Source organism: Hibiscus syriacus, unplaced genomic scaffold (genome assembly GCF_006381635.1).
Source record: "Hibiscus syriacus cultivar Baekdansim isolate YM2019G1 unplaced genomic scaffold, ASM638163v2 tig00110270_pilon, whole genome shotgun sequence".
NCBI classification, from domain to species: domain Eukaryota; kingdom Viridiplantae; phylum Streptophyta; class Magnoliopsida; order Malvales; family Malvaceae; genus Hibiscus; species Hibiscus syriacus.
The window spans coordinates 704935-730833 of record NW_024062656.1 but is presented as its reverse complement, the minus strand read 5'-3'; the positions used below and the strand labels follow the sequence as shown (position 1 = coordinate 730833).

Sequence of the window (25899 nt, the reverse complement as noted above, 5' to 3'; positions counted from 1 at the left end):
AAGGAATAGTGAGTGAGAGCGATGAAATAGACGGAATATGGTCGGTATCCATTTTCAAAGGCCATCAATGAACTGTTTACCCACAGGCACAGCTGCTAGAAACGAGAAAGATTTCAAGACAAGAGTGCAGATGAAAGCAACACATACTGAGTTTTCCAGCTCCACATTATCCCCTTAATCATCTTCTTATTTGTTCCATTTTTTGCATTTAAGATATCTCACAATTCCTTAACTTTTTAAAACATACCGAAACTCCATTTCTCCAGCAAGAAAACAACGGGTAATCTAAGGTATTCTTATTAGGAGTACTCTGACCCAAACTATGGAATCTATTTCTCTAAAATACTATACCAGCAAGGAACAACCGCAACAAAACATAATCCAGTTCCAATTATCAAACTAATTACGAAACAAACTTACAACGCTGCAAGTTCTAACCAAATGAAACACCAAATCCGTCCTACTCAAATTTCTTAGGTTAATTTTTTTTATGGTGTCAATTTTAAATTTTATTTATTTGTACTCATTTATTGAAAAATATTGTGTTATTATATGTGTGTCTATCCCACGGCGGATGCATTAAGGGCCAACGGTGGCACATATTTATTGATGATGTCTACCTTAAAGTTTATTAATGTTTACCTCATTCAAAGTTTTATATATCCTTAATATATATGTTTCACCCTAAAATATTTCTAGATCTACCACTTATCCTAAAAAATATTTATGGATAATACTGCAACAAAACTTACCATTGCTATTGACACTATCCACAAACCATCCAAGTTTACAAGGGATAGACCGTTTCTTGATCCATGTTTTAGAGAGCATGCTCAGTCTTGCGTCCACAAATGCTGTAACTAAAATTAAGGCTCACTATGACAATTGCGCTTGCAGCAGCAGGGACAATGCTATAGGAAACCTTTTATCATCACAGTACACATAATTTCTAGAAACGGAGCTGCAAAATCAGTATGTTACTTTTCTCTGAACTACTGTTTGGAAATTAAAAATTTTGGGGTGCTTTTAGTAGAAAGAAAAGATTAAAACTGCATTGTATCATAGTTTAGCCCCTAAAAACCCTCATCTCCCACACCCTCTCTAGCATATATAGTGAAAACCCAGTGTCAGCGAAGGTTATAGAGACAGCAGCTTTTTAGAGAGGGAAAAGGGTGTTTGATAATCGGCTTTGCTCCAGGAAGGACAGACCACTTGCCTTTACTGCAATAAATAAATGAACCCTTTATGCAGCTAGTAATTTTGAATGAAGATATTGTGTGGTTCATATTGGTCACTCATCCCCTAGGAAAATCACGGACAGTAACCTAAGTATGATACTACTTCTGTATTAAACTATAAAATGATGTAGAGTATTCATTTAATCGAATTAAAAAATTTTAAATTATTCGAATGATGACTATTATTTTATAACTTAAATTTTTTTTTTTAAATTTTTTTGAGTCAAGTTAAGTTTATAAATTTGATTCAAGTTAAGTTGACTTGTTAGAATTTTTGTTTAAATTAGTTGTAAATAGTATGCTAGTAATACTATTTGAATCTAATTTAAAAATTTCCTATAATTATATGATATATTTATTTATTTATATGTGGTATACATATATTATGCTAAGTTGAGGAATTCAACTCAAGCATAAAATCATCCACTATTACTAAAAATTTGAGTTTTTCAACTCAACTCAAATTTAATTTTTTTTGAGTTAATACGTGGTTTTAAAAATTATGAATCAAGTCAAATTTTTTTAACGTCGATTCGAGTTTTACTCACTTTTGACTATCACTTTGATATTTTAAATATGAAATTTTATATTTATATTTAATAGAGACGATTTTTAAAATTTTTTAAAAAATAAAATAAAAATAAAAATAAATAATTATAATAAATTATGTAAAATATAATTTAAATAAGACATGGTAGTAAACTATAGTAGAAAATAATACTGAGACAACAACAAAAAGTATACAAATATATTCAAATTTAATTTATGCTTTAAAAATTAATACTAATACTTAAACACATAAAAGATCAAGACACTGATAAAACACATTTTTTTTCTTTAAAATGAATAGTAAAAATAATATGAACAGTATAACACGTAATGTGACATGAAAATGATATGCACACTTAAGAAATATAATATGAATTATTAACACATGTGGCCTTATGATAAGTATGAATTTATCTCTCAATCCAAATTTAGGGTTCAAAATCATTCTGATAATAAAGTATGCGAATTTATATTAAAAAAAATTTATATTTGAAAAAATTTAAAAATGCGATACTCAGAAAATGAATACGACATAAATAAATGGAAGCGACAAACTCAACCTAAAATAATTATCAACATTATTGATAACAATTACAGAAACATTATACTTTAAAATTAAATATGAATACGAAGGGCAATTTTATATTAAAAACCTAAATAAATAATTATTTAAAAAATAGGACCATCTAAAAATTATTTAAAAGAATAACCCCAAAATCGTCTACAACGGATGGCTTCACGGCTTGCAAACCACGTGTTAAATCCTCGCATCCTCCAACATGCTAAATACATCCTATGTAGGCACACTTTCCAGTAAACCAATAAAATAATTAGATAAATGATATCGCGCATTGCGAAACGCGAGGTAACCTTTACGATCCAAAATATTTTGAGATTTATGGGAGACCTCGTGGCCTGCAAGGACAATAGATTCCCTACCCTCCCATCAGTGTCCATAGCCTTGTTCGGATACTATTTCTGGGTGGGAAACTGATTTTTTTTTAAAATTTTTAATTAGACCGTAGTGTTACAATTTATTTTTAAGGTGACTATAATATCAACATATATAAAATATTTTAAGCGGGATAAAAATGACATTGAAAATTGTTAGAAATCATGGTTTTGAGAAGGAATAAGGAAAAAATGATTTGAAGGACATATTGTAGTTTATTTATGGCTTGTAAATATGAGTAATATATGTTGTTAATTAAAAAGGAAATAATACACAAAACTTATTTAATTGATACGTGGGCTTGAGCGATTGAGACATTTGTTCTTCGTGTCTGAGACTCCTACATATAGAACATAATTTTCGGTTGTCCAGTTTTTTCTTGATGTTCGACCAAATCCTCGTCATAAAAAATTGAGGTTGACAATGGGCGACCTATTTTTTTCGTCGTAGTGCATAATCTGGATCCCATTCATTTCCAATGAAAGGGAACTTGTATTCATAAACCTGGAATATAGTTTCAAGTAAGTAAACCCGATCAACGAATCTCATGTAGGGTATCCGAACAAAAGCAACAACAACAATGATGTGCATACATGAGTATTTGAATGTTTGAAAGAATTTGCACTAACATGTTTTTTTCTCTTAAATAAACCACGTATGCGTTGTATTGTATGCCTTCCAATGGCCTCTCAAATTCTGATACATGAAATAATGACATTTCGCGAGATAAACATATGGCACTCATCGCGTTGGAATGGTGCTGGGATATTTGCAATTTTCTGAGAAGGTCAGGGTAGATTTGGTGGCCACCTGTCATCCAGTCAGCTGCTTGCCTTCCCAAGGTTGCGAAAAGGTTATCAGTCGGTAATATGTTGGTTTGACAATGGACGTGATAGGCAAATGACGCACTCCCTTTAGTGATGAATTTTACCTCAGCCAAGTTTCGTTGTCATGTGACCATACCGTCTACCCCTATCAAATGATTGAAGTCATTTCTCCTTTGAGATTCTAGCAATATAGTCGAAGCCATTAGAATTCATGTGTCTCAGTTCTTGCATTAGGTCCTCAAACTTACGTACGGACTGTGTGTAACCTATTAATAAAAAATGGAACAAATAATTTGAAATAATTTTTGTAAAGATATGGTAAACCGAAAATGGTGAAATATGTACCCATTCGAAGCACCATTAGACGCTCATCTTGACTTTTGAACTTGTGCAAATAGTTTGTGGCTATATGTCATAAACAGTACCGGTGATAATATTGGAGGGTTGGTAAGACGGGCCCATACGCTGGAGTGCGTATTTGATACCAGTACCCCTGTCAGAAATAAGACAAATCCTATAATTTCTATCCTATATCACTGTGATAGAACATGTAACATCCCAAAATAGGACTAGTGACTGAAATGAAAGTTTTTGAAATTTAGTGACCCATTTAAGAAAAATTTAAAAGTTCAAAGACTTAAGTTTGAATATATTAATATTGGATTAAGTAAAAATTATGGATGGAGTGAAGGGCATTGTGGTAATTTCACCTTAAAAGATATTTATCCCCTTTAATAGGAGATAAACACGTGAAAGGGGGGATTTATCTAAACCTTTCTTCTTGCTTCTTTCTTCCTCCCGTTTGCTCTAGCTACAAAGGTAAGTTTGATTTTAGTTGTTGATCTCTTGAATTTCTAAGTTGGTTTTAAGTCTTTGGGTGTTATATAAGCTTAAGGAAAGCTTATATAAACTTAAAACATCAAGAAGAAATAATTAGAAAGGAAATTTTATTAAGGGTTTAGAAATGAATTTTTGATATAAAGAGGTTTTAGAAGTTCTATTGATGAATTTAACTTGCATTAGAAGGATTAAGAAGCTTGAAGCATTAGAAATGAATTTAGAAAACATGGAAAGTTTAAAATTCTTAAATTCAAGAGTTTATGATTAGTTATGAAAGATGATGAGGTGTTATAGTTATATGTGAGGTTTAAGTAGTATAGATGAGTTTAAAAGCATGAAGAGAGTCAAATAATTAAAGTTTGGGGTAAAGTGTTGGAAATTTTCGGGCTAAGAAGCATTTTCTGTGTGAGTAGTATCGATACTTGTTGAGTGAGTTCCGATACTACAAGGCAAATTATAAGGATTTCATGCATGGGGTATCGATACCTTATGAACAGTCGATACCATAAGGATGAAGTATCGATACCATTGTGGAGGGTCGATACCATGATACATCGAAGCTAATTTTGGTATACCGTGGTAGGGTATCGGTACCCTAACATAGAAGTAATACTGAAAGGGTAGTACCGATACTACTTAAGTTAGAAAGTTGAAATTGGAGTTTTATTTAGTTTGCATTGATATGAATTGTATCAAGTAATTCGAATCCCGACATTCATTAAATTACGTATTCGTGTAGATACCGATAGGAAGTAAAGTTCGATATGCTGTCAAAGTAAGATTCGAGAGAGAGAACGAGAGCTTGATATTGGCAAGTAATCAAGGTGAGTACATGATATTAGGATTAAGTTATGTACGGAAATTAAGACTTGTGATGAGTCTAATTCCAATATTAGGTTATATGAATACATGGAACATAAGCATACAATGATATGATGCTAGATGTATATGATTAAATGCATATGTTAGATGTTAAGTGCATATCCCTATGTGATCTATATGACAGTATATGTGATTACATGTCTATATGAATGTCAAGAACTATGACTCTATGAGAATGTTACATGATATATATATATATATATATATATATATATATATATATATATATATATATATATAACATAAGAGATAAGACATATGACAACACATAGATGAAAGTAATCTATGTGATATGTGGTCCTTCGGGATAAATTCTACGCGCCCATAGTGTGAATTATACGAGCTGTGGTGACAGCATATGTGCACAACCTCTATGTACTCACATACCTTAAGTTCTCAGAGTATACATGGGCTTTAAAAAGAATATAAACCAATTGATATGATACTATGCGTTCTCCTTTGTGAAATGATATATATATGTGTTCTATGATGTGTATAGAAATGTTAAGCATATGCTCATATGATAAAAGGAGTTAGTGATAACAATATAAGTAATGATAAGCATGTGATGATTATGTATGCATACAAGCATTGTGTTACATATGTACATGCATTGGTTAGTCAGTTATAGTTTTCCATTATGTATTTCATGTCTCACAAGTTTATGATTAGCGTGTGAGTGTTTCACACGTAGGATCCGAGAAGTTTCAAAGCGAAGATAAGTAGCGGAAGACATCATAGCGTCATCAAGGATCAGATCAGAAGAAAAATTACCAGTATGTTATTTGTTCTATAGTATGATGTTAGCATGTATTTAAAGAATTAATTGGTAGAAGCTCTGAATTGTTTGTAAACTTTTGAGTTATATGAAATTATTTTGTATATTTAAATTAAATACGAATTTTCCTTTATGTTAAATAAGTACATGATTTGAAATAGTAATGTGACATCTCATACTTGTATTCGGGTCGAATACGGGTTGGGCGTGTTACATAACATATGTTTGTAAGTTCGTAATGAAGAATTATCAAGAGTCGATATCTTCCTTTTCGATAACTGCGAAGGCGATGAGAATAGTTTTTTTATGTTACCGTCTTGTGCAACCGTCAATAATATTATTTGAGTGTTTCGATAAACCAAGTGCCGTCAATTTGAACAATCGGCTTACAGTGTTGGAATGCATTAATGCATTGCGAAAAAGTCCAAAAGAGTCGGTAGAATTGACAGACACTTTGTACGACACTATCATTTTCGTACCCCGAGATTGTTTCCAATTTTATAATTGTTCCCGAAATGTGTTTCTGCATAGTTTAAGGCATGGTCGCAATTCATTGTATGATTCCTCCCATTGGCCGAAAATTTTTTGTTGGGCACGATATCTTGCATACCATGCTTTGTGGTAGTCAACTATACTCGTATATTGATGTAACTGAAGCAATACAATTCGCAACTGTAACACGTGGATTTGATTTAAGCAGCAGAATAAGGCTTCAGAAAGCACTGCACATCCAAGTTACGATGACTTGATTCAGGATGTTGGCGGTGCATGTATGTGGTTGGACGTATTTTGTGAGTTTCTAAAGGTTGTTCATTATCTTCAGCCTTGATACACGAACCCTCTAATTATATCTTTGCTTCTTGCGGAGACATTCAACGATGTATTTATCCGTATAGTTTTTTCACGGTTGACGTGATGGAGCGACATATGTTAGTTCTTGATTGCAACCATAACTTGTTCTTTTGTCATAAAACTCATTCGTAAAAAGTAAATAAATTTCCAACTTACCAATAAACAAATCAAAATAAATAATGAAAATTAAAATATTATATTAACCTGAAAACCATTACAACATATAGATCACCATCACTACGTTATAGTAGTCCTTAAATTAACATTTTAATAATTTAATTTTGTAGTATTTTTTATTTTATTAATATATCGAATACCTTAATAATTGTTTATTTTTTAATCTAAAAATTGTTTTTAATTTTTAAAAAAATAAATAAGTCCTCAAACTTTCTAAAATAATCAATTAAGCCCATCTACTACATCATCAACATTTGATTCTACTATTTGAAGGGTTAGATTAATTTTTTTCTAAGTTTAAGGATAGTATTTGGTACAAAAAAAAGCTCAGGGCAACTTTAATTAATTTTTTTTAAAGTTTGAGAGTCTTAATTACCACTAAACATATTTTTTTTATGTTAAGACACTTTTGTGTGCTATTGATTATAACAATATTTTTTCCTGTATTTTTAAAATTTAATTGATGTCCAATATGTATTAACATTATATTCTTTTATAAATTAAAATAAATCGTGTCATGAAATTTCTTATCAATTTTAATATTTTATTACATAACTCATGTTAAATTTATGTAATGAGTTTTTTAATAATTATAGTTTAATTTAATTATTTAATAACTATTTGTTTATTTCTATTTTAGAAAATTAGATGCCACATACATTTTTACTATTTTAGTTTTGAATTCAAGTTTTTATTTATATTAACCAAACTGTTTTTTAATTTTCAAAAAATTAAAAATGAAAACTATTTTCGAAAACAAAAAATAAAAGAAAAGAAAATAGAAAATATTTCTAGAACCAAACATACTCTTAATATCTATTTTATGTCTAGAAACTTTAATTAAACTAAATGTATATTATTTGAACACTTATTATTAAGTAATATCTTTATATTTGGTATAGAAATGTGGAATCAAGTGAGCATTCGACCTAGTCGAGTCAGAAAATTTTAAGTTATTCGAGTTGATGAGTCATATTTTACGACTCGAACTTGACTTAATTTTTTTAAAGAATTTAAAATTACAACTCAAAATTAATTCAAATCGAGTTTTTCTGAAAATTATTATTTTTTAAATGAGTGGAGTTTTGGTCAACAAAAACCTAATGATGCGAAGTCAAATGTGAAGCTTGAGAAATCTGTCCACGACAAGAAAATTGCTTTTGCATGGGAGAATCTGTGTGTCGTCATTCCTCCATGATTTCCATCCAAATTATTCAATGAAATTACATTAAATCTTTTCATCACTTTTACTACAAACACTCCAAAGCTTCTTCCAAGATTGATTATTCACATCTCATCATTTAATCACCAAAAACATTACAATAAATTATTCAATGATTCCAATCAATTAATAACCACTTTTATTTATTATCCCCTCACTGACCGTACACCATTTTGATTTGACAACATCACAATAGAAACATATTTGAATCCAACCAAAAGGTCATACTTTTTGCTGTTTGGCGCGTTGGAAAATTTCATCTAAAACTTTCTCTGCTGAGATTCTTCTCGTCTGTCAGTTAATCCTAAAACAACAAACTACAGATTAAAGCACTAAAAGATTACAAATGAAGAGGTTAGATACCCATTAAAGACCCTGTCATTCTTGCTCTAAATATATAACAAAAACAAAGAAATTTATGCATAACAGAGCCATATGAGAGTGCCATTAGTAGCACAGCAGCTTGTTCTTCTTCTCCAAGCTTAGTTCTTTGATTCTCAACCGTTGATCTTTGCATCAAAACTTGTCTTCCCAAAGATAATAACCTCTGCCTCAAATTATCTCTTAAATTTCTACTGTTACTTCTGCTGTTGCGGTTTGGCTTCTTTGATTTCTTCATTTCTTGTCCTTTGTTTAATCCCAGCATTGCTCTTCTCTTTTTCCTGCTTCTGATCCCACATGCATTACAAAGAGACTGCCATGGGAAAAAAAGAACTACATCAAAATCAAATACAAATTGAAAGTTTTTTGAAGGGGGGAAATGAAGAAACCTTGGGGCCGGCCGGACCGCCTCTCCAGAGTGGGGTTTTAGAGGTACCACAATCGGCACAAGTTCTCTTGGTTTCATTGATGAGTGAAAACCCTTTTTGATCTTCGGAATCTGATCCCTGCAGGAAAGATGAAGAAAGTTGATGATCATCAAATGCTGGGGTTGAAGGAAGATATCGAAGAGCTGTGATCACTAACCTTTTCACTTGGATCCATCATTTTTAGTTGCAAAACAGGGGAAAAGATGGAGATCTTGTTAAAGCTTGTTGTAAAGAAGAAAGAAAAGAGAGGCAAGTTTTGGGCCATGCAAAGGGAAAACACAGCAACATAAAAGACCGGAAGCAGGCGGATCTGCAAAATTTCTTTTATAAGGGAACCCAAACCCTAGCTCGGTGGACATTAAATGACTTAAATGCCATTATTGGTTACGCTTTTTACCGCATGTTGCCACCAAAATTTTAAAAAAGAAATCCTAAAACCTGGCTTGGGGAGGCAACGGGGACGATTTTTGTTGCCCTGTCTGATCCTTACTATACACAAATACTTATATGTTTTAAACGACTCGTATTAATAGTTTTTACATAAGATTAACAAGCCACTCAAATAAAGTTTTATATGACCAAATTTGAAATAATGTATTAATAAAAAGTAATTGATGATTGTTGATAATGCTCAACTCAATGTTGATAATGATAATGCTCAAATTAGGTTATCCCACTAGCATTGTAAATGCTCAAATTGTCATTTCTTGATAATGTTCAATGTTGATAATGATAATGCTCAATCAACTAGTATTGAATTTTAATAATGCTCAATCAACTAGTATTGAATTTTAATAATGCTCAATCAACTAGTATTGAATATTGATAATGCTCAATTCACTAGTATTGAATGTTAATAATGCTCAATTCACTAGTATTAAATGTAATAATGCTCAAACCACTAGTATTAAATGTAATAATGCTCAAACCACTAGTATTGGAAATGACAATTTTGCTCTCAATATTTAGCCTATAAATAGTGGGCAATTTCATTCATTTTGAATCATCCCAAGCAAACATTTCCTTTGAAAACACTCCTCTCTTTTGAGTGTTGTTTGAGTTGAGCGAAGAGCAATACCATCGAGTTCACTTCAGTTTTCGGGTGTACGAATTCTTGGAGAGCCGTGCTAACCTCAGGGGAACGGTCCGCCTACAGCGATTACACACATAATGGCGAATTCGTTTCTAAGGCAGTGGTTAATACCACGACACGTTTCTAATCTGTTTATTTTAAATTAAATTTATCTTTTCTGTCAGTGCTAACGGTGTTATTTTGCAGTCTATTTTTCAATAATTTAGAAACGAAATTCCATTATACTACATGACAACACCTTTGAGCAAACTGATTCCCGATCTTTCCAAGCTCGATGCACTTGATGGCAAAAATTATAGAAGGTGGTCCCAAAGAATCCTGATATTCTTTGAGTAGCTTGATCTTGACTATGTGCTGCTCAAGCCACCACCAACCCCAACTGCCGATAATGATGCATATGCGGTCCTGAATGATGATGCCTTAGCAACTGCCACCGCCGCACTCGCTACCTACGAAATACGAGAAAGACAACAAAACGGTGCGATGACATATTCTCAGTCACATGTCAAATAAATTATTTGATATATTCCTTAGAGAAAGGAGTGCCAAGGCAATATGGGACACTCTGGAGAAAAAGTATGGTGTAGACGATGCGAGTATAAAAAAGTACGTTGTCGGCGAATGGCTTAAATTCCAGATGACAGACGACAAGCCGATAATTGATCAAGTCCATGACTATGAACTTAGTCGTTAACATCACTGCTGAAGGGATGCAAATGTGTGAGGTACTGCAAGCCAATGTTCTCATTGAGAAGCTGCCCAAGTCCTGGTCTGACTACCACAATTCTCTTAAGCATAAAAGAGAGAAATTTCACTTAAATAGCTGGTGGGCCATATGAAGATTGAAGAAACCAATCGTTTAAAAGATAAGATTACTAATTCTCTGAGTAATTTATCTTTTAAAGCTAACTTGGTTGAGTCTAGATTCAAGAAACGAGGAAATCAAGACAAAAAGACAAAACCTCAGAAGGCTACCAACTTCAAGAAGTCAGGAAAGGACAAACCTGAAGGAAATATGTTCAAGTGCTATGTCTGCGGTTTAGCCGACCACAAATCTTACCAATGCCAACACCGTTCAGACCGCCAGAATGACAACAAGCCGTAGATGCACATTGTAGAAGAAGATGATGAAATCATTACTGCGGTGGTCTCAGAAGTTAAAATGGTGGAAAATAGTTCATAATGGGTAGTTGACACTGGCGCTTCAAAGCATTTCTGCACAAGGAATGAGTTTTTCACCGAATTCGAGGATGGGAACACAGGTGAACGTGTGTATTGGGGGAACTCTAGCAGCTCTGAAGTGCTAGGCAAAGGCAAGGTTTTACTCAAGCTGACTTCTGGTAAAACTCTGGCTTTAAATAATGTTTTGTATATACCTGCCTTGCGTAGAAATTTGATAAGTGGTGGGCTTTGAATAAGGCATGCATTAAGTTAGTTATTGAGGCAGATAAACTTGTACTTTCCCGAAATAGTGATTATGTTGGGAAAGGGTTTTTAAGCAATAGTTTATTTGTCATAGAAACCCAATTTAATGAAAATAAATATACCACTTCTGCTTATATTGTTAAATCCATTGATATGTGGCATGCTAGATTAGGACACGTGAATATTCATGCTTTAAAGAAATTGATGAATATGAATGTTCTGCCTAAACTAGATACAACTAGCTTTAACAAATGTGAGATTTATGTAGAAACTAAGCATACTAGACCTCACTTTAAGAATGTTTCTAATAGAAGGACTGAACTGTTAGAACTCATTCATACTGATCTAGAAGATTTTAGAAACACTGAAAGTAAAGGAGGAAAACACTACTACATAATTTTGTAGATGATTATTCAAGATATAAAAAGTTTATCTCCTAAGAACTAAAGATGAAGCTGAAAACTTCTTTCTTATTTATAAGGCAGAAGTTGAAAATCATGATAGGAGAATCAAACGGGTTAGATCTGATAGAGGTGGTGAATATGGATCTAATTTCTTAAAAGATATTTGTGAAAAGAATGGCATAATCCATGAAACTTCAGCCCCCTATTTTCCTCAACAAAATGATATAGCCGAAAGGAAAAATAGAACTTTAAAAGAGATGATGAATTCTTTACTAATAAGTTTAGGGTTATCAGATAACATGTGGGGGAAACTATTCTATCAGTAACTCATATCTTGAATCGAGTTCCTCATGAGAAATTAGATTCTACCCCATATGAATTATGGAAATGATACGCTCCTAATTTACAATGCCTGAAAGTGTGGGGGTGTCTAGCCAAAGTGGGTTTGTCGGACTTTAAGAAGTCCACCATCGGACCTAAAACTGTTGATGCAGTGTTTATAGGGTATGCTACGAATAGTGCTACAAACAGATTCATACTTTTACAAGATTCTATTTGTGAGTCAAGAGATGTGTTTTTTCTTTGAAAAATACTTTTCCTTTAAAGGAACTGGGACAAATAGAATATATTCCATCCACTTCTTCTAGTAATTCTGCTAGGTCTTCTGAACAAATTTTTTGAGCCTAGAAGAAGTAAAAGGCAAAGAGTTGAAACCTCTTTTGGACCAGACTTTATTACTTCCTTTATTTCTGAGATAAATGATTTACATTCCATTTCAGATCCTATAACTCAAATTTTTCTGTTAGATGAGGATCCTAAAACTTTTGAAGAAGCTATAAGATCTATCGATGTTAGTTTCTTGAAAAGCACTATTAATGATGAACTAGAATCGATAATGTCTAATCATACTTGGGAATTAGTTGACTTGCCTAAGGGATTCAAACCAATCTGCGACAAATGAGTCTTCCGGAAGAAACTGAGGCCAGATGGTTCGATTCAGCGATACAAGGCAAGGTTAGTCGTCAAAGGGTTCACTCAAAGGTTTGGTTTAGATTACTTTGATACATACTCTCCCGTTACGAAAATCTCAACGATTCGTGCATCTATTCATAAGTTGCAGGTACATCAAATGGATGTTAGGACTGCATTTTTGAATGTGGATCTAGATGAGGATTTATATGGAGCAATCACTAGGTTTTGAAGCACCTGGTATGGAAGGCAAAGTCTGTAGACTTAAAAAGTCACTTTATGGGCTTAAGCAGGCTCCTAAACAGTGATATGAGAAATTCCATAAAACTATTCTTAGTTTTGGTTTTGTTGTGAATGGTTCGGATGCTTGTGTGTATTCAAAGATGTTTGGCATTGAATGTGTCATCGTAAGCCTATATGTTGATGACATGTTGATTTTCAGTTCTAATATTGAGTCCATTAATGTTAAAAGTTTCTTGTCCACTAAGTTTGAGATGACAGATTTGGGAGAAGTCGATGTAATCTTAGGAGTCAAAGTTACCAAAACTGAAAAGGGATTTTCTTTAAATCAAGCACAATATATAGAGAAAGTGCTAAAGAAATTTGACAGTTTTTATGTCGGCCCTGTTAAAACTCCTTATGACCCTAACATACATCTCTTTAAGAATAAAGGAAGTAGCGTTTCCCAAACAGAATATGCTAAATTAATCGGAAGCTTAATGTTCTTAATGACTATACTCGGCCTGATGTTGCTTATACTTTGAGTAGACTGAGTAGATATACTCATAATCCAAGTGGTGAATACTGGATTGCTCTTAAACGCTTAAAAGGAAGTAGCGTTTCCCAAACAGAATATGCTAAATTAATCGGAAGCTTAATGTTCTTAATGACTATACTCGGCCTGATGTTGCTTATACTTTGAGTAGACTGAGTAGATATACTCATAATCCAAGTGGTGATACTGGATTGCTCTTAAACGCTTACTGAAGTATCTTAAGGGTACTTTGGATTGGAAACTTGAGTTTGTTGGCTTCCTGTTGTACTAGAAGGATAGAAGGGTACTTTGGATCGGAACCTAACAGATCCACTTACCAAATGGTTAAGTAGGAAGCTGGTCCTAGATTCGTCGAGGGGATGAGTCTAAATACCATTGGTTAAAGAATTCATGGTGGATACCCAACTTAGTTATCTAAGTTCCATGTGGTCAAATGAAACCATGAAAGACTCATAGTGCACATTCCTACTACCTATCCCTATGCTGAATAATGTGCTGCCAAGGATGAGCTTAATTGCTCTTAATAAATTCATAGCCCAGGCTTTGGGTGGTCTTAGTGAGAAGACTTGATGAATTTACCGATTTTGGCTGAATATCTATTCTTAATAAGTTCATAACCTAGAGTTGAGTGGGTAGTTCTAATCGAGAAGGACTAGATGAACTTACTACTTGAGAGAATGAGTTTTCTTAAACTCTTAATGAATTCAAACCCAATAAATAGGAGTTCCTAGTGAGAAGGACATATTGAATTCACCGAATTATGAGGTTGAATATTTATTCTTAATGACTTCTTATCCCAAGTTTGGGTGGTTCATTAATAATGAACTTGAAGAAAGTCACCATACTCTTTGTGAGGTTGAGCTATTATAAAAGCTCTTAATTATTTCATAGCTCAGTTGAGTAGTTTATTGTTGAGATAAACTTGATGAAATAACCTACATAAGTGAGAAAGATTAGTCATCTCTATGAAAAATGTTGGGTCATTTTTCTAGCACACTTACTAGAATCCTAAGGAAAGAGGGCTAAACATATATACACTTTTGTATATACTCTTTGTAGACACATCGAGGACTTTGGTGGATGAAGGGGTTAGTTGTGTGTTATGAGTTTACCCCAATCTTAGAAAGTTCAAGACTAGTTTCACTTATCTAAGAGAAGGATTGCTCATCATCATTATGTACTAGTTCCAGATACGTTCACTAGTGCTTAAGCAACTAATCTCGTATTGCTCTTCTCGTGTTTTACTTCATTGCTCTCATCTTTACGAAAGAATTATTTCGCATTAGTGGGGGAATGTTGATAATGCTCAACTCAATGTTGATAAGATAATGCTCAAATTAGGTTATCCCACTAGCATTGTAATATGCTCAAAATTGTCATTTCTTGATAATGTTCAATATTGATAATAATGCTCAATCAACTAGTATTGAATGTTAATAATGCTCAATCAACTAGTATTGATTATTGATAATGCTCAATTCACTAGTATTGAATGTTAATAATGCTCAGTTCACTAGTATTAAATGTAATAATGCTCAAACCACTAGTATTGGAAATGACAATTTTGCTCTCAATATTTAGCCTATAAATAGTGGCAATTTCATTTCATTTTGAATCATCCCAAGCAAACATTTACTTTGAAAACACTCATCTCTTTTGAGTGTTGTTGAGTTGAGAGAAGAGAATATCGAGTTCACTCCAGTTTTCGGTGTATGAATTCTTGGAGAGTCGTGTTAACCTCTGGGGAACGGTCCGCCTACTGCAGCGATTACACACATCAGAGCAAATTCGTTTCTAATGCAGTGGTTAATACCACGACACAGTTTATAATCTATTTCTTTTAGATTATAATTTATATTTCCTATCAGTACTAACGGTGTTATTTTCCAGTCTATTTTCCAACAATGATATGGGAAAATAGGTAAATTAAGTAGGCCTGGTGCTATGAAGACGACATTGAGATGGAAATGACAATGGATCTTCTTCGGATGACGTTGCGATGGAAATTGAGCCACCGCAGGGTCAAACTCTCGTGGCTGACGGTACTGACGCCAAAGTCATTGAGCACCAGAATCTCCATCACTGCCCAAACTTAATAGGCTGCCATCCCCCCCCCCCCAAAACATGTAATTTGTTTTAGTTTTTGATATTTAAATTATATATATTTAACTTAAAATACTAATAAAAAACTTAAAATATCATAAATAAATAAAAGATTATGAAATATTTGTAAAAAAAACACGTTATAGGCAGGGCTATAAACAAGCCGAGTCGAGTTCGAGTATTGTTGAACTTGACTCGAATTTGAAAAGTTTAAAATTAGACTCGACTAGACTCGAAAACTCGCAAGCTCGAAGTCGAAATAGAAAATTAAAGCTCGAACTCGAAAAGGCTTGAACTCAAAATTTTTTCAAGAGCTCGATTGAAGCTCGAGAATCGAACTCGATTGCAAACTCGAATCTAAATCTACATAAAATCTTATATTGTATTTAAAACATAAAACAAGTTTCCTTTAATCAAACAACAATACATTATAATGCAAATGTATGAGTTATTAAATTTTAAATAAAATAAAATAAAATTAAGTCATTTAGGATAACCAATATAAGTTTTGAAGTTTTTAAAACTTTAAATGTACTAAAAGTTTACAAAATAAGACAACACATCTAAATTTAAAAATGATAAATATGATAACAACATGTTAAGTTTACTTACAAAAAATATCAGCAACATGTTAGGTTTACTTAAAAAAATAACAACGTGATGTCAAATTTACTTACAAAAGATGACAACATGTTCATGTTTACAATAATGGCAACGCACAAAAGATGACAGCATACCCATAACCACAATTTCATACATAGTACCTATCAAAAGAGTAAAAAATAACATATTCATACATTAAACCTTTTAATTTGTCACATTGTCGATTCTTTCGAAGGTACTGAGATGATAATTCTTTTCGGTTGCTTGTCATTATTATGTAATAATTTAAAAATTCAAATACGTCTACATATATTTCAAAAACAGACAAACTTTATTTTAAGAAAATACATTTACCTTATTTTTTCTTTTCACTTCATAAAGGGATCTACAATCACTTACATACATCAACATTTGCATTTTTGGTGTATGAGAAGATCTATAAGGATCTATTACACGAATTCTAGCACTGAATGTGGCCTCAGAAGCCACATCAACTAATATATTTATTGTTAGCCTAGATAAAATACGAAATTTGTTTGACTTTTCCTTCCACCAAGCAATGACATCAATTTTAGCATATTGGCTAAAGACACACCCCTCATCTAAATATAAATCAAGTTCAGATTTCACAAGAGATACATATGTTTCCCCACTAAAAACGTCTTGCAAAAGTTCATACAAACCATTAGATGTTACATCGTCTCCAAACATTCATAGAAATACATATTCCTCACTTCTTCCACATTACAATATGAAGAATACATCCTCAAATATTCATCAAAAGGTCGATACATGATCTTTGGCCTTACTAATGTTCTTCCTAACCATATGTGATAGAAACATCTTGGGAAATGAAATCTCTACTGCCCTTTTTCAATCTAGGATCTAACATTGAACCTATTGTCATTAACAAATTTCATTCACCCCAATACTTGTAAAGCATCTCTTTTATGTTATCAACCATACTCTTAACGCATTCACCTTCATCCCCCGAGAAGTTGGGGCACAACCGATGCTCTGTCTCACTATGGCCATGAAACGAGAAGAGGCTCTCAGAATGGCACAACCCACCATATTCTATCGGAAATATCTTCAAGTTGACAAGCAAATCACTAAAAGGACCATCGATAACTGCTAAGAGTTTTCTACCTTTGTAAAAAAAGAAGAAAAAGAAACACGTACCAAAGTAGTATAAATATATTCAAATAATATATTGCAAAGTAACATGTGCATATATACATGTTTGTATAAAAAACTTGGCATAATAATTAATAGCAAATTATGAAGCCAAAGGGAAAGAAAACAAAAATAAAATTAAACTAAATAATAAAGAGGCCTAAATCGAAAGAAAAATTAGTCAGTAGCCTAAATAAAAAATTAAAATAAATATGTATATGTAAACAAAGAGTAAAATAAAACATAAATGAAATATTAGGCTCTAGTCATAAGAGATAAATTTCATTAAATAACTGGAATAGAAAGTTACAAGAACTAAGTGACCTCTTGTGCAGTTAACCTCTAAAATCAAGTAGGCTACTCCCACACTAAACGACGTCACTTCATGTGAATATATAACCCTGGATTTAGGGTTAAAAACCCAATATATTCATTTTAACATCGCTTACACAAAAGAAAGGAAAAGAGAGTGAAGAACTCTGAAAGTTCCTTCTATACCAGAGTTACAAGGAATCTTCACCATCCGTACCAGAGTTACAAGGAATCTTCACCATCCACACTGTTAATCGACGTCGACCTCCATTAATTGATACCAAAAAATTACAAAAATACAACGAAAAAGCGAGCCCTTATCCTTCTGAGTGCGGATCTGACGACTGTTCCTTAAAAAATGGACTAAATCAATGTAGATCTAGAGATAAAGCTCCATGTACCTATTTTTGGCGACCTTTCTTCTTCCCGGTGAAGATCCAATGAGAATACTCTTTTCTCTCTTTTACCCTTTTTCATTTTTTTCGGCCCTATCTGTTTTTTGTTATTGCATTTTCCCTCTTCTTCCCCTCTATTTTTGAATATGGGTTCCCTTTTTTACCTTCTATCGTTGCATTTTGGTGTGTCTTTATGATTACCATAGGAGCCTAACCGATAGTGTTGGTTAAGAAAACCCCCATCTTTAATGTCCCAATTTTTTCATGATTTTTTTATTTATTTTAATAAGTTTTATTTGATTTTTGTGTGTGGTTGTAACGATGACGGTGGAACAAGGGTTGTATGAAACTAGTGGCCGACGACGTAGAGCTCCAGTGGCATGGTGGCGTAGGTGGTTAACCCTGAAATTAAGGTTAGCTAAAGTTTGTTTAATGTTGGCCTTAGGGTTTGTATTTTGGGTCTCGGTTGTTGGCCTTTTTGGTATTTGTGTTTGGCAGTGTATTGGGCTCTGTTGTAGTTTGATATCTAAAATAATAATAATAATAATAACACTCGGACAAAAATTGGTGTGAACAATTACCCTTTTTGCCATTGGTGTGAAGATACGAATAGTGCAAAGATAACCAGACAAAAATTTTCATTTGATTGCATCTTTTGCTTTGAAATTTGATGTTATCTCAAGAGAGACTAAAAATGATCTTTATCTCAAGAGATGTTTTTCAAAGTTTTGCTCAAGGGAAACATTTTAAAAGAGTTAAATTTTATTCCTTTAAAGGGAATAATGTTAGAAGTTACACTTTCAGAGCAAGAAAACTTAAACAAAAAAATTTTGTTTCAAGAGAATGATGTCGATGCTTTGGGTTCCAACGAAAACTTTCGTAAACGAGACAAAATTAATTTTTTAAAAGGAATTATCTCATATGAGATAAGGATTTTGCTTTTGAGAAAACTGTATCGAATGAGACAAAATTTTATTTGAGTTTGTGTTTCCAGAGAAACTATCTCGAGCGAGATAAAAATGCTTCAAGAGGGAGAAATTTTGTTCATGTTTCAAGGAAAAATTATTTGAAAAAGATGCATTTTGTTTTGAGAGAAAACAATCTTAAAGGATACAAGTGATATGTTCTTTCGTATTGAGGAAGTCTAATCGTTGTTTGATGATTTGACACTTTGTTTGAGAACGTCGGGTTTATTGATGACATTATTCCTTCGTGTTGAGGATGACCAGTTATATTTGAATGAATGTGCATATGAAGACAATATTGTTCCTTCGCGTTGAGAAAGTCTGATTGCTTAGAGATAATTTGATTTTGGAAACAACAATGTTCATTTGCAATGAGGAGATATGGTCGCTTCTGGGTGATTTGCTTGACGTTAAATCTGATGGTGTCATTGCTCATTCGTGTTGAGGAGATATAGTCTATGGACGACATTGTTCCTTTGTGTTGAGGACGTCTAGTTGCATTTGGACAATTGTGCATACGGAGATAACATTGTCCCTTCATGTGTAGGAAGTCTGGTTGTCTGAAGATAATTTGATTTTGCAAACGATATTGCTCCTTCGTGTTGATGAGATCTAATATAGGGATGCCATTGTTCATTCATATTAAGGAAGTCTAGTTGTATATGGATGATTTGTTTCTTTGCTTGTGGAAGTTAGATTTAAAGACAATGTTGCTCTTTCACGCTAAGGGGATCAAATTGTCTTTAGACAATTTGCTTGTCAAAGACAACATTGTACCTTCGTGTTGATGAGGTCTAGTTATCATTGATATTTTCTGAAAAATCTGTAAAAAATTTGTATTTATGAATGCAACTATCTTGAATGAATATGAAGATGAAATTTATCTAATTTCTTCAAGTTTGAGCTACTTTTAAGAAAAAAATGAGCTTATGGAGTTATCCTCATGAGAGGGGAAATTTTAAAGGAATCATCGAGGAAGAAAAATCAAGTTTCTTATGTTCCATGTGATGATGATATCTAATGAAAAGATACAAATTCATGTGATATGCATGTCCATGTTGATGCATGTTTTCTTAATCGATGGTCAGGAATGACCGCATGAGCAATCTTCATTCTCTGCTTGATTTGTTCATCTTCATTCTCTTCTTGATTTGTTCATCTTCATTTCTTCACATAAGAATGAATGCTTGTAACTCTTAGATGGTGACAATTTGTTTTTCTGCCTTGATAAATTTTACCCCAAATTTTGTCTTTTCTTATCCCAACTCTACCCATAAGATTCTATGTCTGAGAAAACACTTCCAATTTCCAAGATCTGTTCCCCACAGAGACTGTCTTATTTAAAAAAGTTCTTTTTATTTTCAAAAGTTGAAAAAATTAAAGAAGTTTTGAAAAATGTTTGATAAAAGATTTTTTGAAAATGTTTGATGATTTTTTTTGAAAAATGCCCCTTACGTTAGGGTTCAATTGAGACAAATTATAAAACAAGAGTTCATTAGATATCAAAGAATTAACTATTCTCTTAATCTTTCAAAGTATGACTCTTCGACAAGTGTCAGTTTAGGCAGGTTGATTTTAGGTTGGCTTCTAAATTTTCTATGGTTTATGTCATAGAATTTTCATTTCTTTTTTTTCATGTGAACATTGTGACATTCCCTTCCTTCTCGACTTGACATTTTAATCGGATGTAGAAAAAATAACATTACTAGCATACTCAATTGCTAGACTTTTTAGAATACTCTTATTTCGATTCTTTGAAATCTTACATTTGTTCAAGCTTCGTTGACTCCTTTAGTAGAGGCAGTGCTGAGATATCGGTCTAAAAATGAAACTCCTGAGTGTTTGTGTAAAGTTGACTACAACAAGTTTTCCACAACTACCTTAGTTCATCTTCGCTGAAACTCCTTATTTATTAAATTTAATTTAAGTTGCCTTTGTTCGGCTAGATGAAGGAATCTATCCATAAAGTCAGGATTTTTAACCAATTGCTTTAAAGGAATAACTCAGCTTTATTGTATATATATATTATTTAATTATATTTGCCTTTATTTGGCTAGTGAAGGAATCTATTAGTAAAGTCAGAGCTTTATAACCAATTGCTTTAGAATAATAGCTCAACTTTATTATATATATATATTATTAACTTCTTGGTATACAAAATCAATTCCTTAAGCTCATCGAAAAGAACCTGCTATAGTGTCAGTGTCGTTGAAGTTTAGAAAATCTTATCTTTAAAGTTCAATTCTCAAGCAACTGACCTAAACTAAATTCATTTACTCGACTATTCTATTTGAAAAGATTATGGTCATCATTGAATGTCCTTAATAGAAGCAGAAACAAATCAACTTTGCAATATTATATACCAGGGATGCCTCTTTTTGTTCTCTTTTGTACATATTGAATGTCAAGCCCTTTGATTTCCTCTTTATGAGAGGAGAAGGGTATCTTGGTCCCTTTGAAAGAAGGGTATGATGTTCGGGTGTATCTTCTAGAGTAAAATCAAGAGTATTTGTTTTACGAGGGTTTAATCTTGCCACTTGCCAAGATGCCATAACCTTGATGCTTAAAAGAGTTTTTTTAATTCAAACGAGATTTACAGAACTACAATATTAAAATTTGTTTAGTGCTAAACATAAGGTAACATTTTATTTAATATGTTTGAATGATAAATGACTTACAGACCTTTAAATAAAAGAAGGAGAAAAAAAAAAACAAGAACAAACAAGATGAAGTGTTTTTTCATGCAAGTGCTATAAAACTTCTTGGTGGTTGTAGTATCTCTTATTGATTGACATCAGAATGCCCTATCATTCATCGAATGTGCATGCCCCTTAGTGATTAAATTATGGTCCTTATGCTTTAATGCCTCACAGTTCTCAGCAGTATGTGAACAAAGATTACATGATTAGGATCACTGCCACAAAGTCCTCCATGAATCGACCACATGTTTTCATGATTAATGCATGCAAAAAAATGCTACAATGAAAATGCAAAATACGAAGATGCAGAGATGCAAATGCAAATGAAAATGCAAATGGTGTTGATCACAATGACTAATATCATAGAATGATTTTCACTAAAGACAAAAGTCTTCACACTACATGATAGTCCATTTTACAAATATGCTTTCTCTTAGACGCTGGGGCTATGCTTTGTCTTGGTGCTTTGTCTAAAACTATGTAAAACTATGACACTCAAGTGTTGTATGATTTACCTCAGTTGATGTCCCTGCGGTGTTGGAGGCATGGGCCACTCCTTTATGATTAATGGTGGGACGATCGTAGATAAGAATCTACAACTGTATCATTTCTCAGATCAAAAGATCTCTTTTCAAATCTTCAATATCATTATATTAATAATAATAACAATAACAATAATATCCTGACAAAAATTAGTGTCAACAGGGTGTATATTGAATTTTAAGATTTGATACTATAATTTTATTTTTTTTGTATTAAAACTTTAATGTAGTAAATAGGTCTATTTATTTAACAAAGTCACCTAAACATATCTGTTTGAATAGATACAATTCAGGTTAAAATTACTTGTGATAACTGATCCAAAAATAATGTCTATTTTTTATGAAGAAGAAAATGAAATACTTGTGTTACTTAAAAAGATTGTATGTGATGAGTTTTATTAAATTTTCAATAAAATCTAGATTTCGATGATCAAAAGTATAAATTTTAAGGATTCATTTAAAATTATTCATTGTACCATCTTGTAAAAAATAGTTTCATTTACAAAAATCAAATGAAAAGGAATCTTTTTTTTTCTTTCCGTATATCCAAAGCAAATATAGGTATAGTTTGTGCCTTCAGCTTTGCCGAAAGGCATCAATTTCTCTAAACGCCATTAAATTGCTTTCCGAAATCCCCTGAAAATGAGAACCGCGGCGGATGATTTGGCAATTCGGTGATCACCGGGTCCTCTCTCGCCATGGTTGTCAACGGATGCGGCGGTGAACCGTATAGGACGGATGTTTCCAACACCAGTTGGCGAGCTCGTTGGTGGTGTTGGAACATTTTTTGGGCATGTAATGCGGTTAAGTATAAGCCTGCCGCCAGGAAAACGGTCATCAATGTCAACACACCAGCCGCAGAAAACAAGCCTTCTCTAATGATGAGACAACCTTCTCTTGGTCTGGACCAGTTGTTCAAATGTCCCGATTCCACGCTTAGCCCTATCAACAATAAAATCTCCCCCACTGCAAAGCAAAGCCTGAAAAAAAAATCAATGAAAACTTCAATTGCTTCGCCTTTTATTTAATATTCAAACTTGACAACTGTTGACATTTATGCTATGTGATTGTAGATCGTTTATTCCTTTTATTTGAATAAGAAGATGTAGTCGATAAATTTATAACGGATGACCGTTTCAAAAAGAAAAAAGATAACATGAGATAATAATTTTATAATTTATAACCTATTTAAGATAATAGACAATACTATTCTTTTTCATAAGGAAGAGAGAAAAATAAAAGTACAATAATTTTATAATGGATAGTCGATCTAAGATAACAGAAAATATTCTTCTTTTTCGATAAGAGAAAAAAAAGTCTTAATGTCAAAATTAGCCTCCATCATCTACTAAAATGGTTCATTTTGATATTTATTCTTTTTTTTAACTATTTTCGTCTCAATTTTTTATTTTGAGGTAAAAATGTCCTTATATGAATGAGTATAGTTAATTAATAAATAAAACACTCTAAAATATGAATTTTTTACCCTAAAATAAAATATTAAGGGATAAATAATTATTCAATCAAACATAAAAGTCTTTTTATTTTAAAATAAAATATTACTGTATTAAAATACTTTTAAAAAAAAGAACAGATATCAAAATGATCTTAACATTGTACTAAAAAGAAGATGAGAAGATACTTCTTTTTAATGTCAACCAAGGAATTTATAATAATTTTAATATTGTAAGATGTATGATTATTGTGATTATTCATAAGTTAATATTTCACATGATATATATAAAAGAATAAATTTAACTATGATAAATTACATAAACAAAAATCGTTATCGATAAAAGATACGAGCCAATATTTAATCAATAAGAAACCTTTTTAAAAATGTTGATAAACGAAGAAATAATAATAAAAATATAACTTGTTATAAGAATATAACATCTACCATGGTGGAAGAAAAACATCTCGGTAAAGGCAGGAAAATGGTTTTTTTAATGAATTCATTCATTCATAGGAAAAAGAATCCTCCAAAGGCATAAAAGTTACCTTGGAGATGCAAATGAAGGGGCAGTGTAACCAATTTAAAAGTGAATTTGTATTGAGATTAGCTTCGAATAGTTTTATGTTTCAAATCCTTACCAAGTGGTGACAAAGAAAAACGCAGCCTGCCATGTGAGACTCTTGAAACGAGCTGAATCAATGTCCCAAGAAGACCCGCCGCAGGCGATTTACTCCCGCAATCAACATGTACATATGCTCCACCAACATCACAGCGGCGAGTCCCACGAACGCAACGGCGGAGCACACACAACGGCGTCTTTCCGCTGCCACTGTAAACACATTGGTATCTCACGCCTTTCCCATCATCTCCGGTCTCCACCCACTTCTCCTGCCCACCACTAATATCAACATCAACGAAACCGAATCCAGAAAATAAACAAAGGGAAACGAAACACCACCTGGGAACGAGTGGCTTCGGCTATGAGGCAAAGGATGAAGCAAAAGAGGCCACAAATTATGGTGAAGACTATGAAAACGACGCCGGTTTTGCTGCCCAATTCAGTGCTTTTACGACTCGGTGCGAGATCGGCGTGCGTGACGGCCACTGCTTTAGGCATTTTTGGAGGTATGAAAACAAAGGGTATGGAGTGAAAGAGTCCATGAAAGGGATTAAATGGTTTGAGGGAATTATAGAATTGCTTGGAACAAGGTTGCTTAAAGGCCAAAGATTCCCAATGGCTTCTCATCTTTACTGTTTAAGTATTCCACAAAACGGGAGATTAATTGGCTTTCAAGATACTGTACAAGTATTCAAAGATTTTCAAGGCCATGGTTTCCCACCATCATTCTCTCAAGCTTCTCATTCTTTTATTCACCTTTGCCTCATGTGTGATATAAAGGACGGATGGAGGAGAGATTATTTCTTTTATTCATCCCTGCAATTTTTTAAATTGTCATAATTCTAAATAATTATCTTTATGTTTTTTTATTAATAATACATTTGCGCTTTTAAAATTTTATAGGTTCAACCACTCTTAAACTTGGGCTAAAATGAGACATGACACATCACTAATTATTCAAGTTTGATTCGATTAAATTTGATCAACCTTAAATTAACTAAACTCGACTTAAGTTTTTAATGAGTTGAAGCGAATTACTTGATACCCGGATCAAAAAGCTCGCAAAAAACTTCCGAAAATAATATATATATATTTTTTATTTTTTAAATTACATTATTAATTATATTAATATTTATATATTTTTTTATTTTTTTTATAAAAATACAATATAAAGTTTTCATATGCTTAAGGTTCAGGTTTGGACTCGATTCGAGTTTGAGTTACAATCGAGTTAACT

The 25899-nt window shown here is 32.7% G+C and overlaps 1 protein-coding gene and 1 pseudogene across 1 annotated transcript; both read right to left on the bottom strand.

Annotated features, from left to right (window-relative positions):
• Positions 1-8457: 8457 nt before the first annotated feature.
• Positions 8458-9402, bottom strand: LOC120115658 (GATA transcription factor 15-like). The gene is made up of 3 exons (XM_039136290.1): positions 9284-9402; positions 9088-9204; positions 8458-9011 (listed from the first exon to the last, which is right to left on the bottom strand). The coding sequence occupies exons 1-3, from the start codon at positions 9389-9391 to the stop codon at positions 8673-8675; spliced, it is 564 nt and encodes a 187-aa protein (XP_038992221.1). The 5' UTR covers positions 9392-9402; the 3' UTR covers positions 8458-8672.
• Positions 9403-23157: 13755 nt separating this feature from the next.
• LOC120115636 lies at positions 23158-25289 on the bottom strand (annotated as a pseudogene).
• Positions 25290-25899: the final 610 nt, after the last annotated feature.

Bases quoted from the DNA above. Each gene is read 5' to 3' on its own strand.
- LOC120115658 (XM_039136290.1), bottom strand. From the start codon at position 9,391: ATGGCCCAAAACTTGCCTCTCTTTTCTTTCTTCTTTACAACAAGCTTT. The intron at 9,205-9,283 runs GTTAGTGATCAC...TCTTTCCTGCAG, and splicing joins TGATGGATCCAAGTGAAAAG to GGATCAGATTCCGAAGATCA. The intron at 9,012-9,087 runs GTTTCTTCATTT...TTCCCATGGCAG, and splicing joins GCGGTCCGGCCGGCCCCAAG to TCTCTTTGTAATGCATGTGG.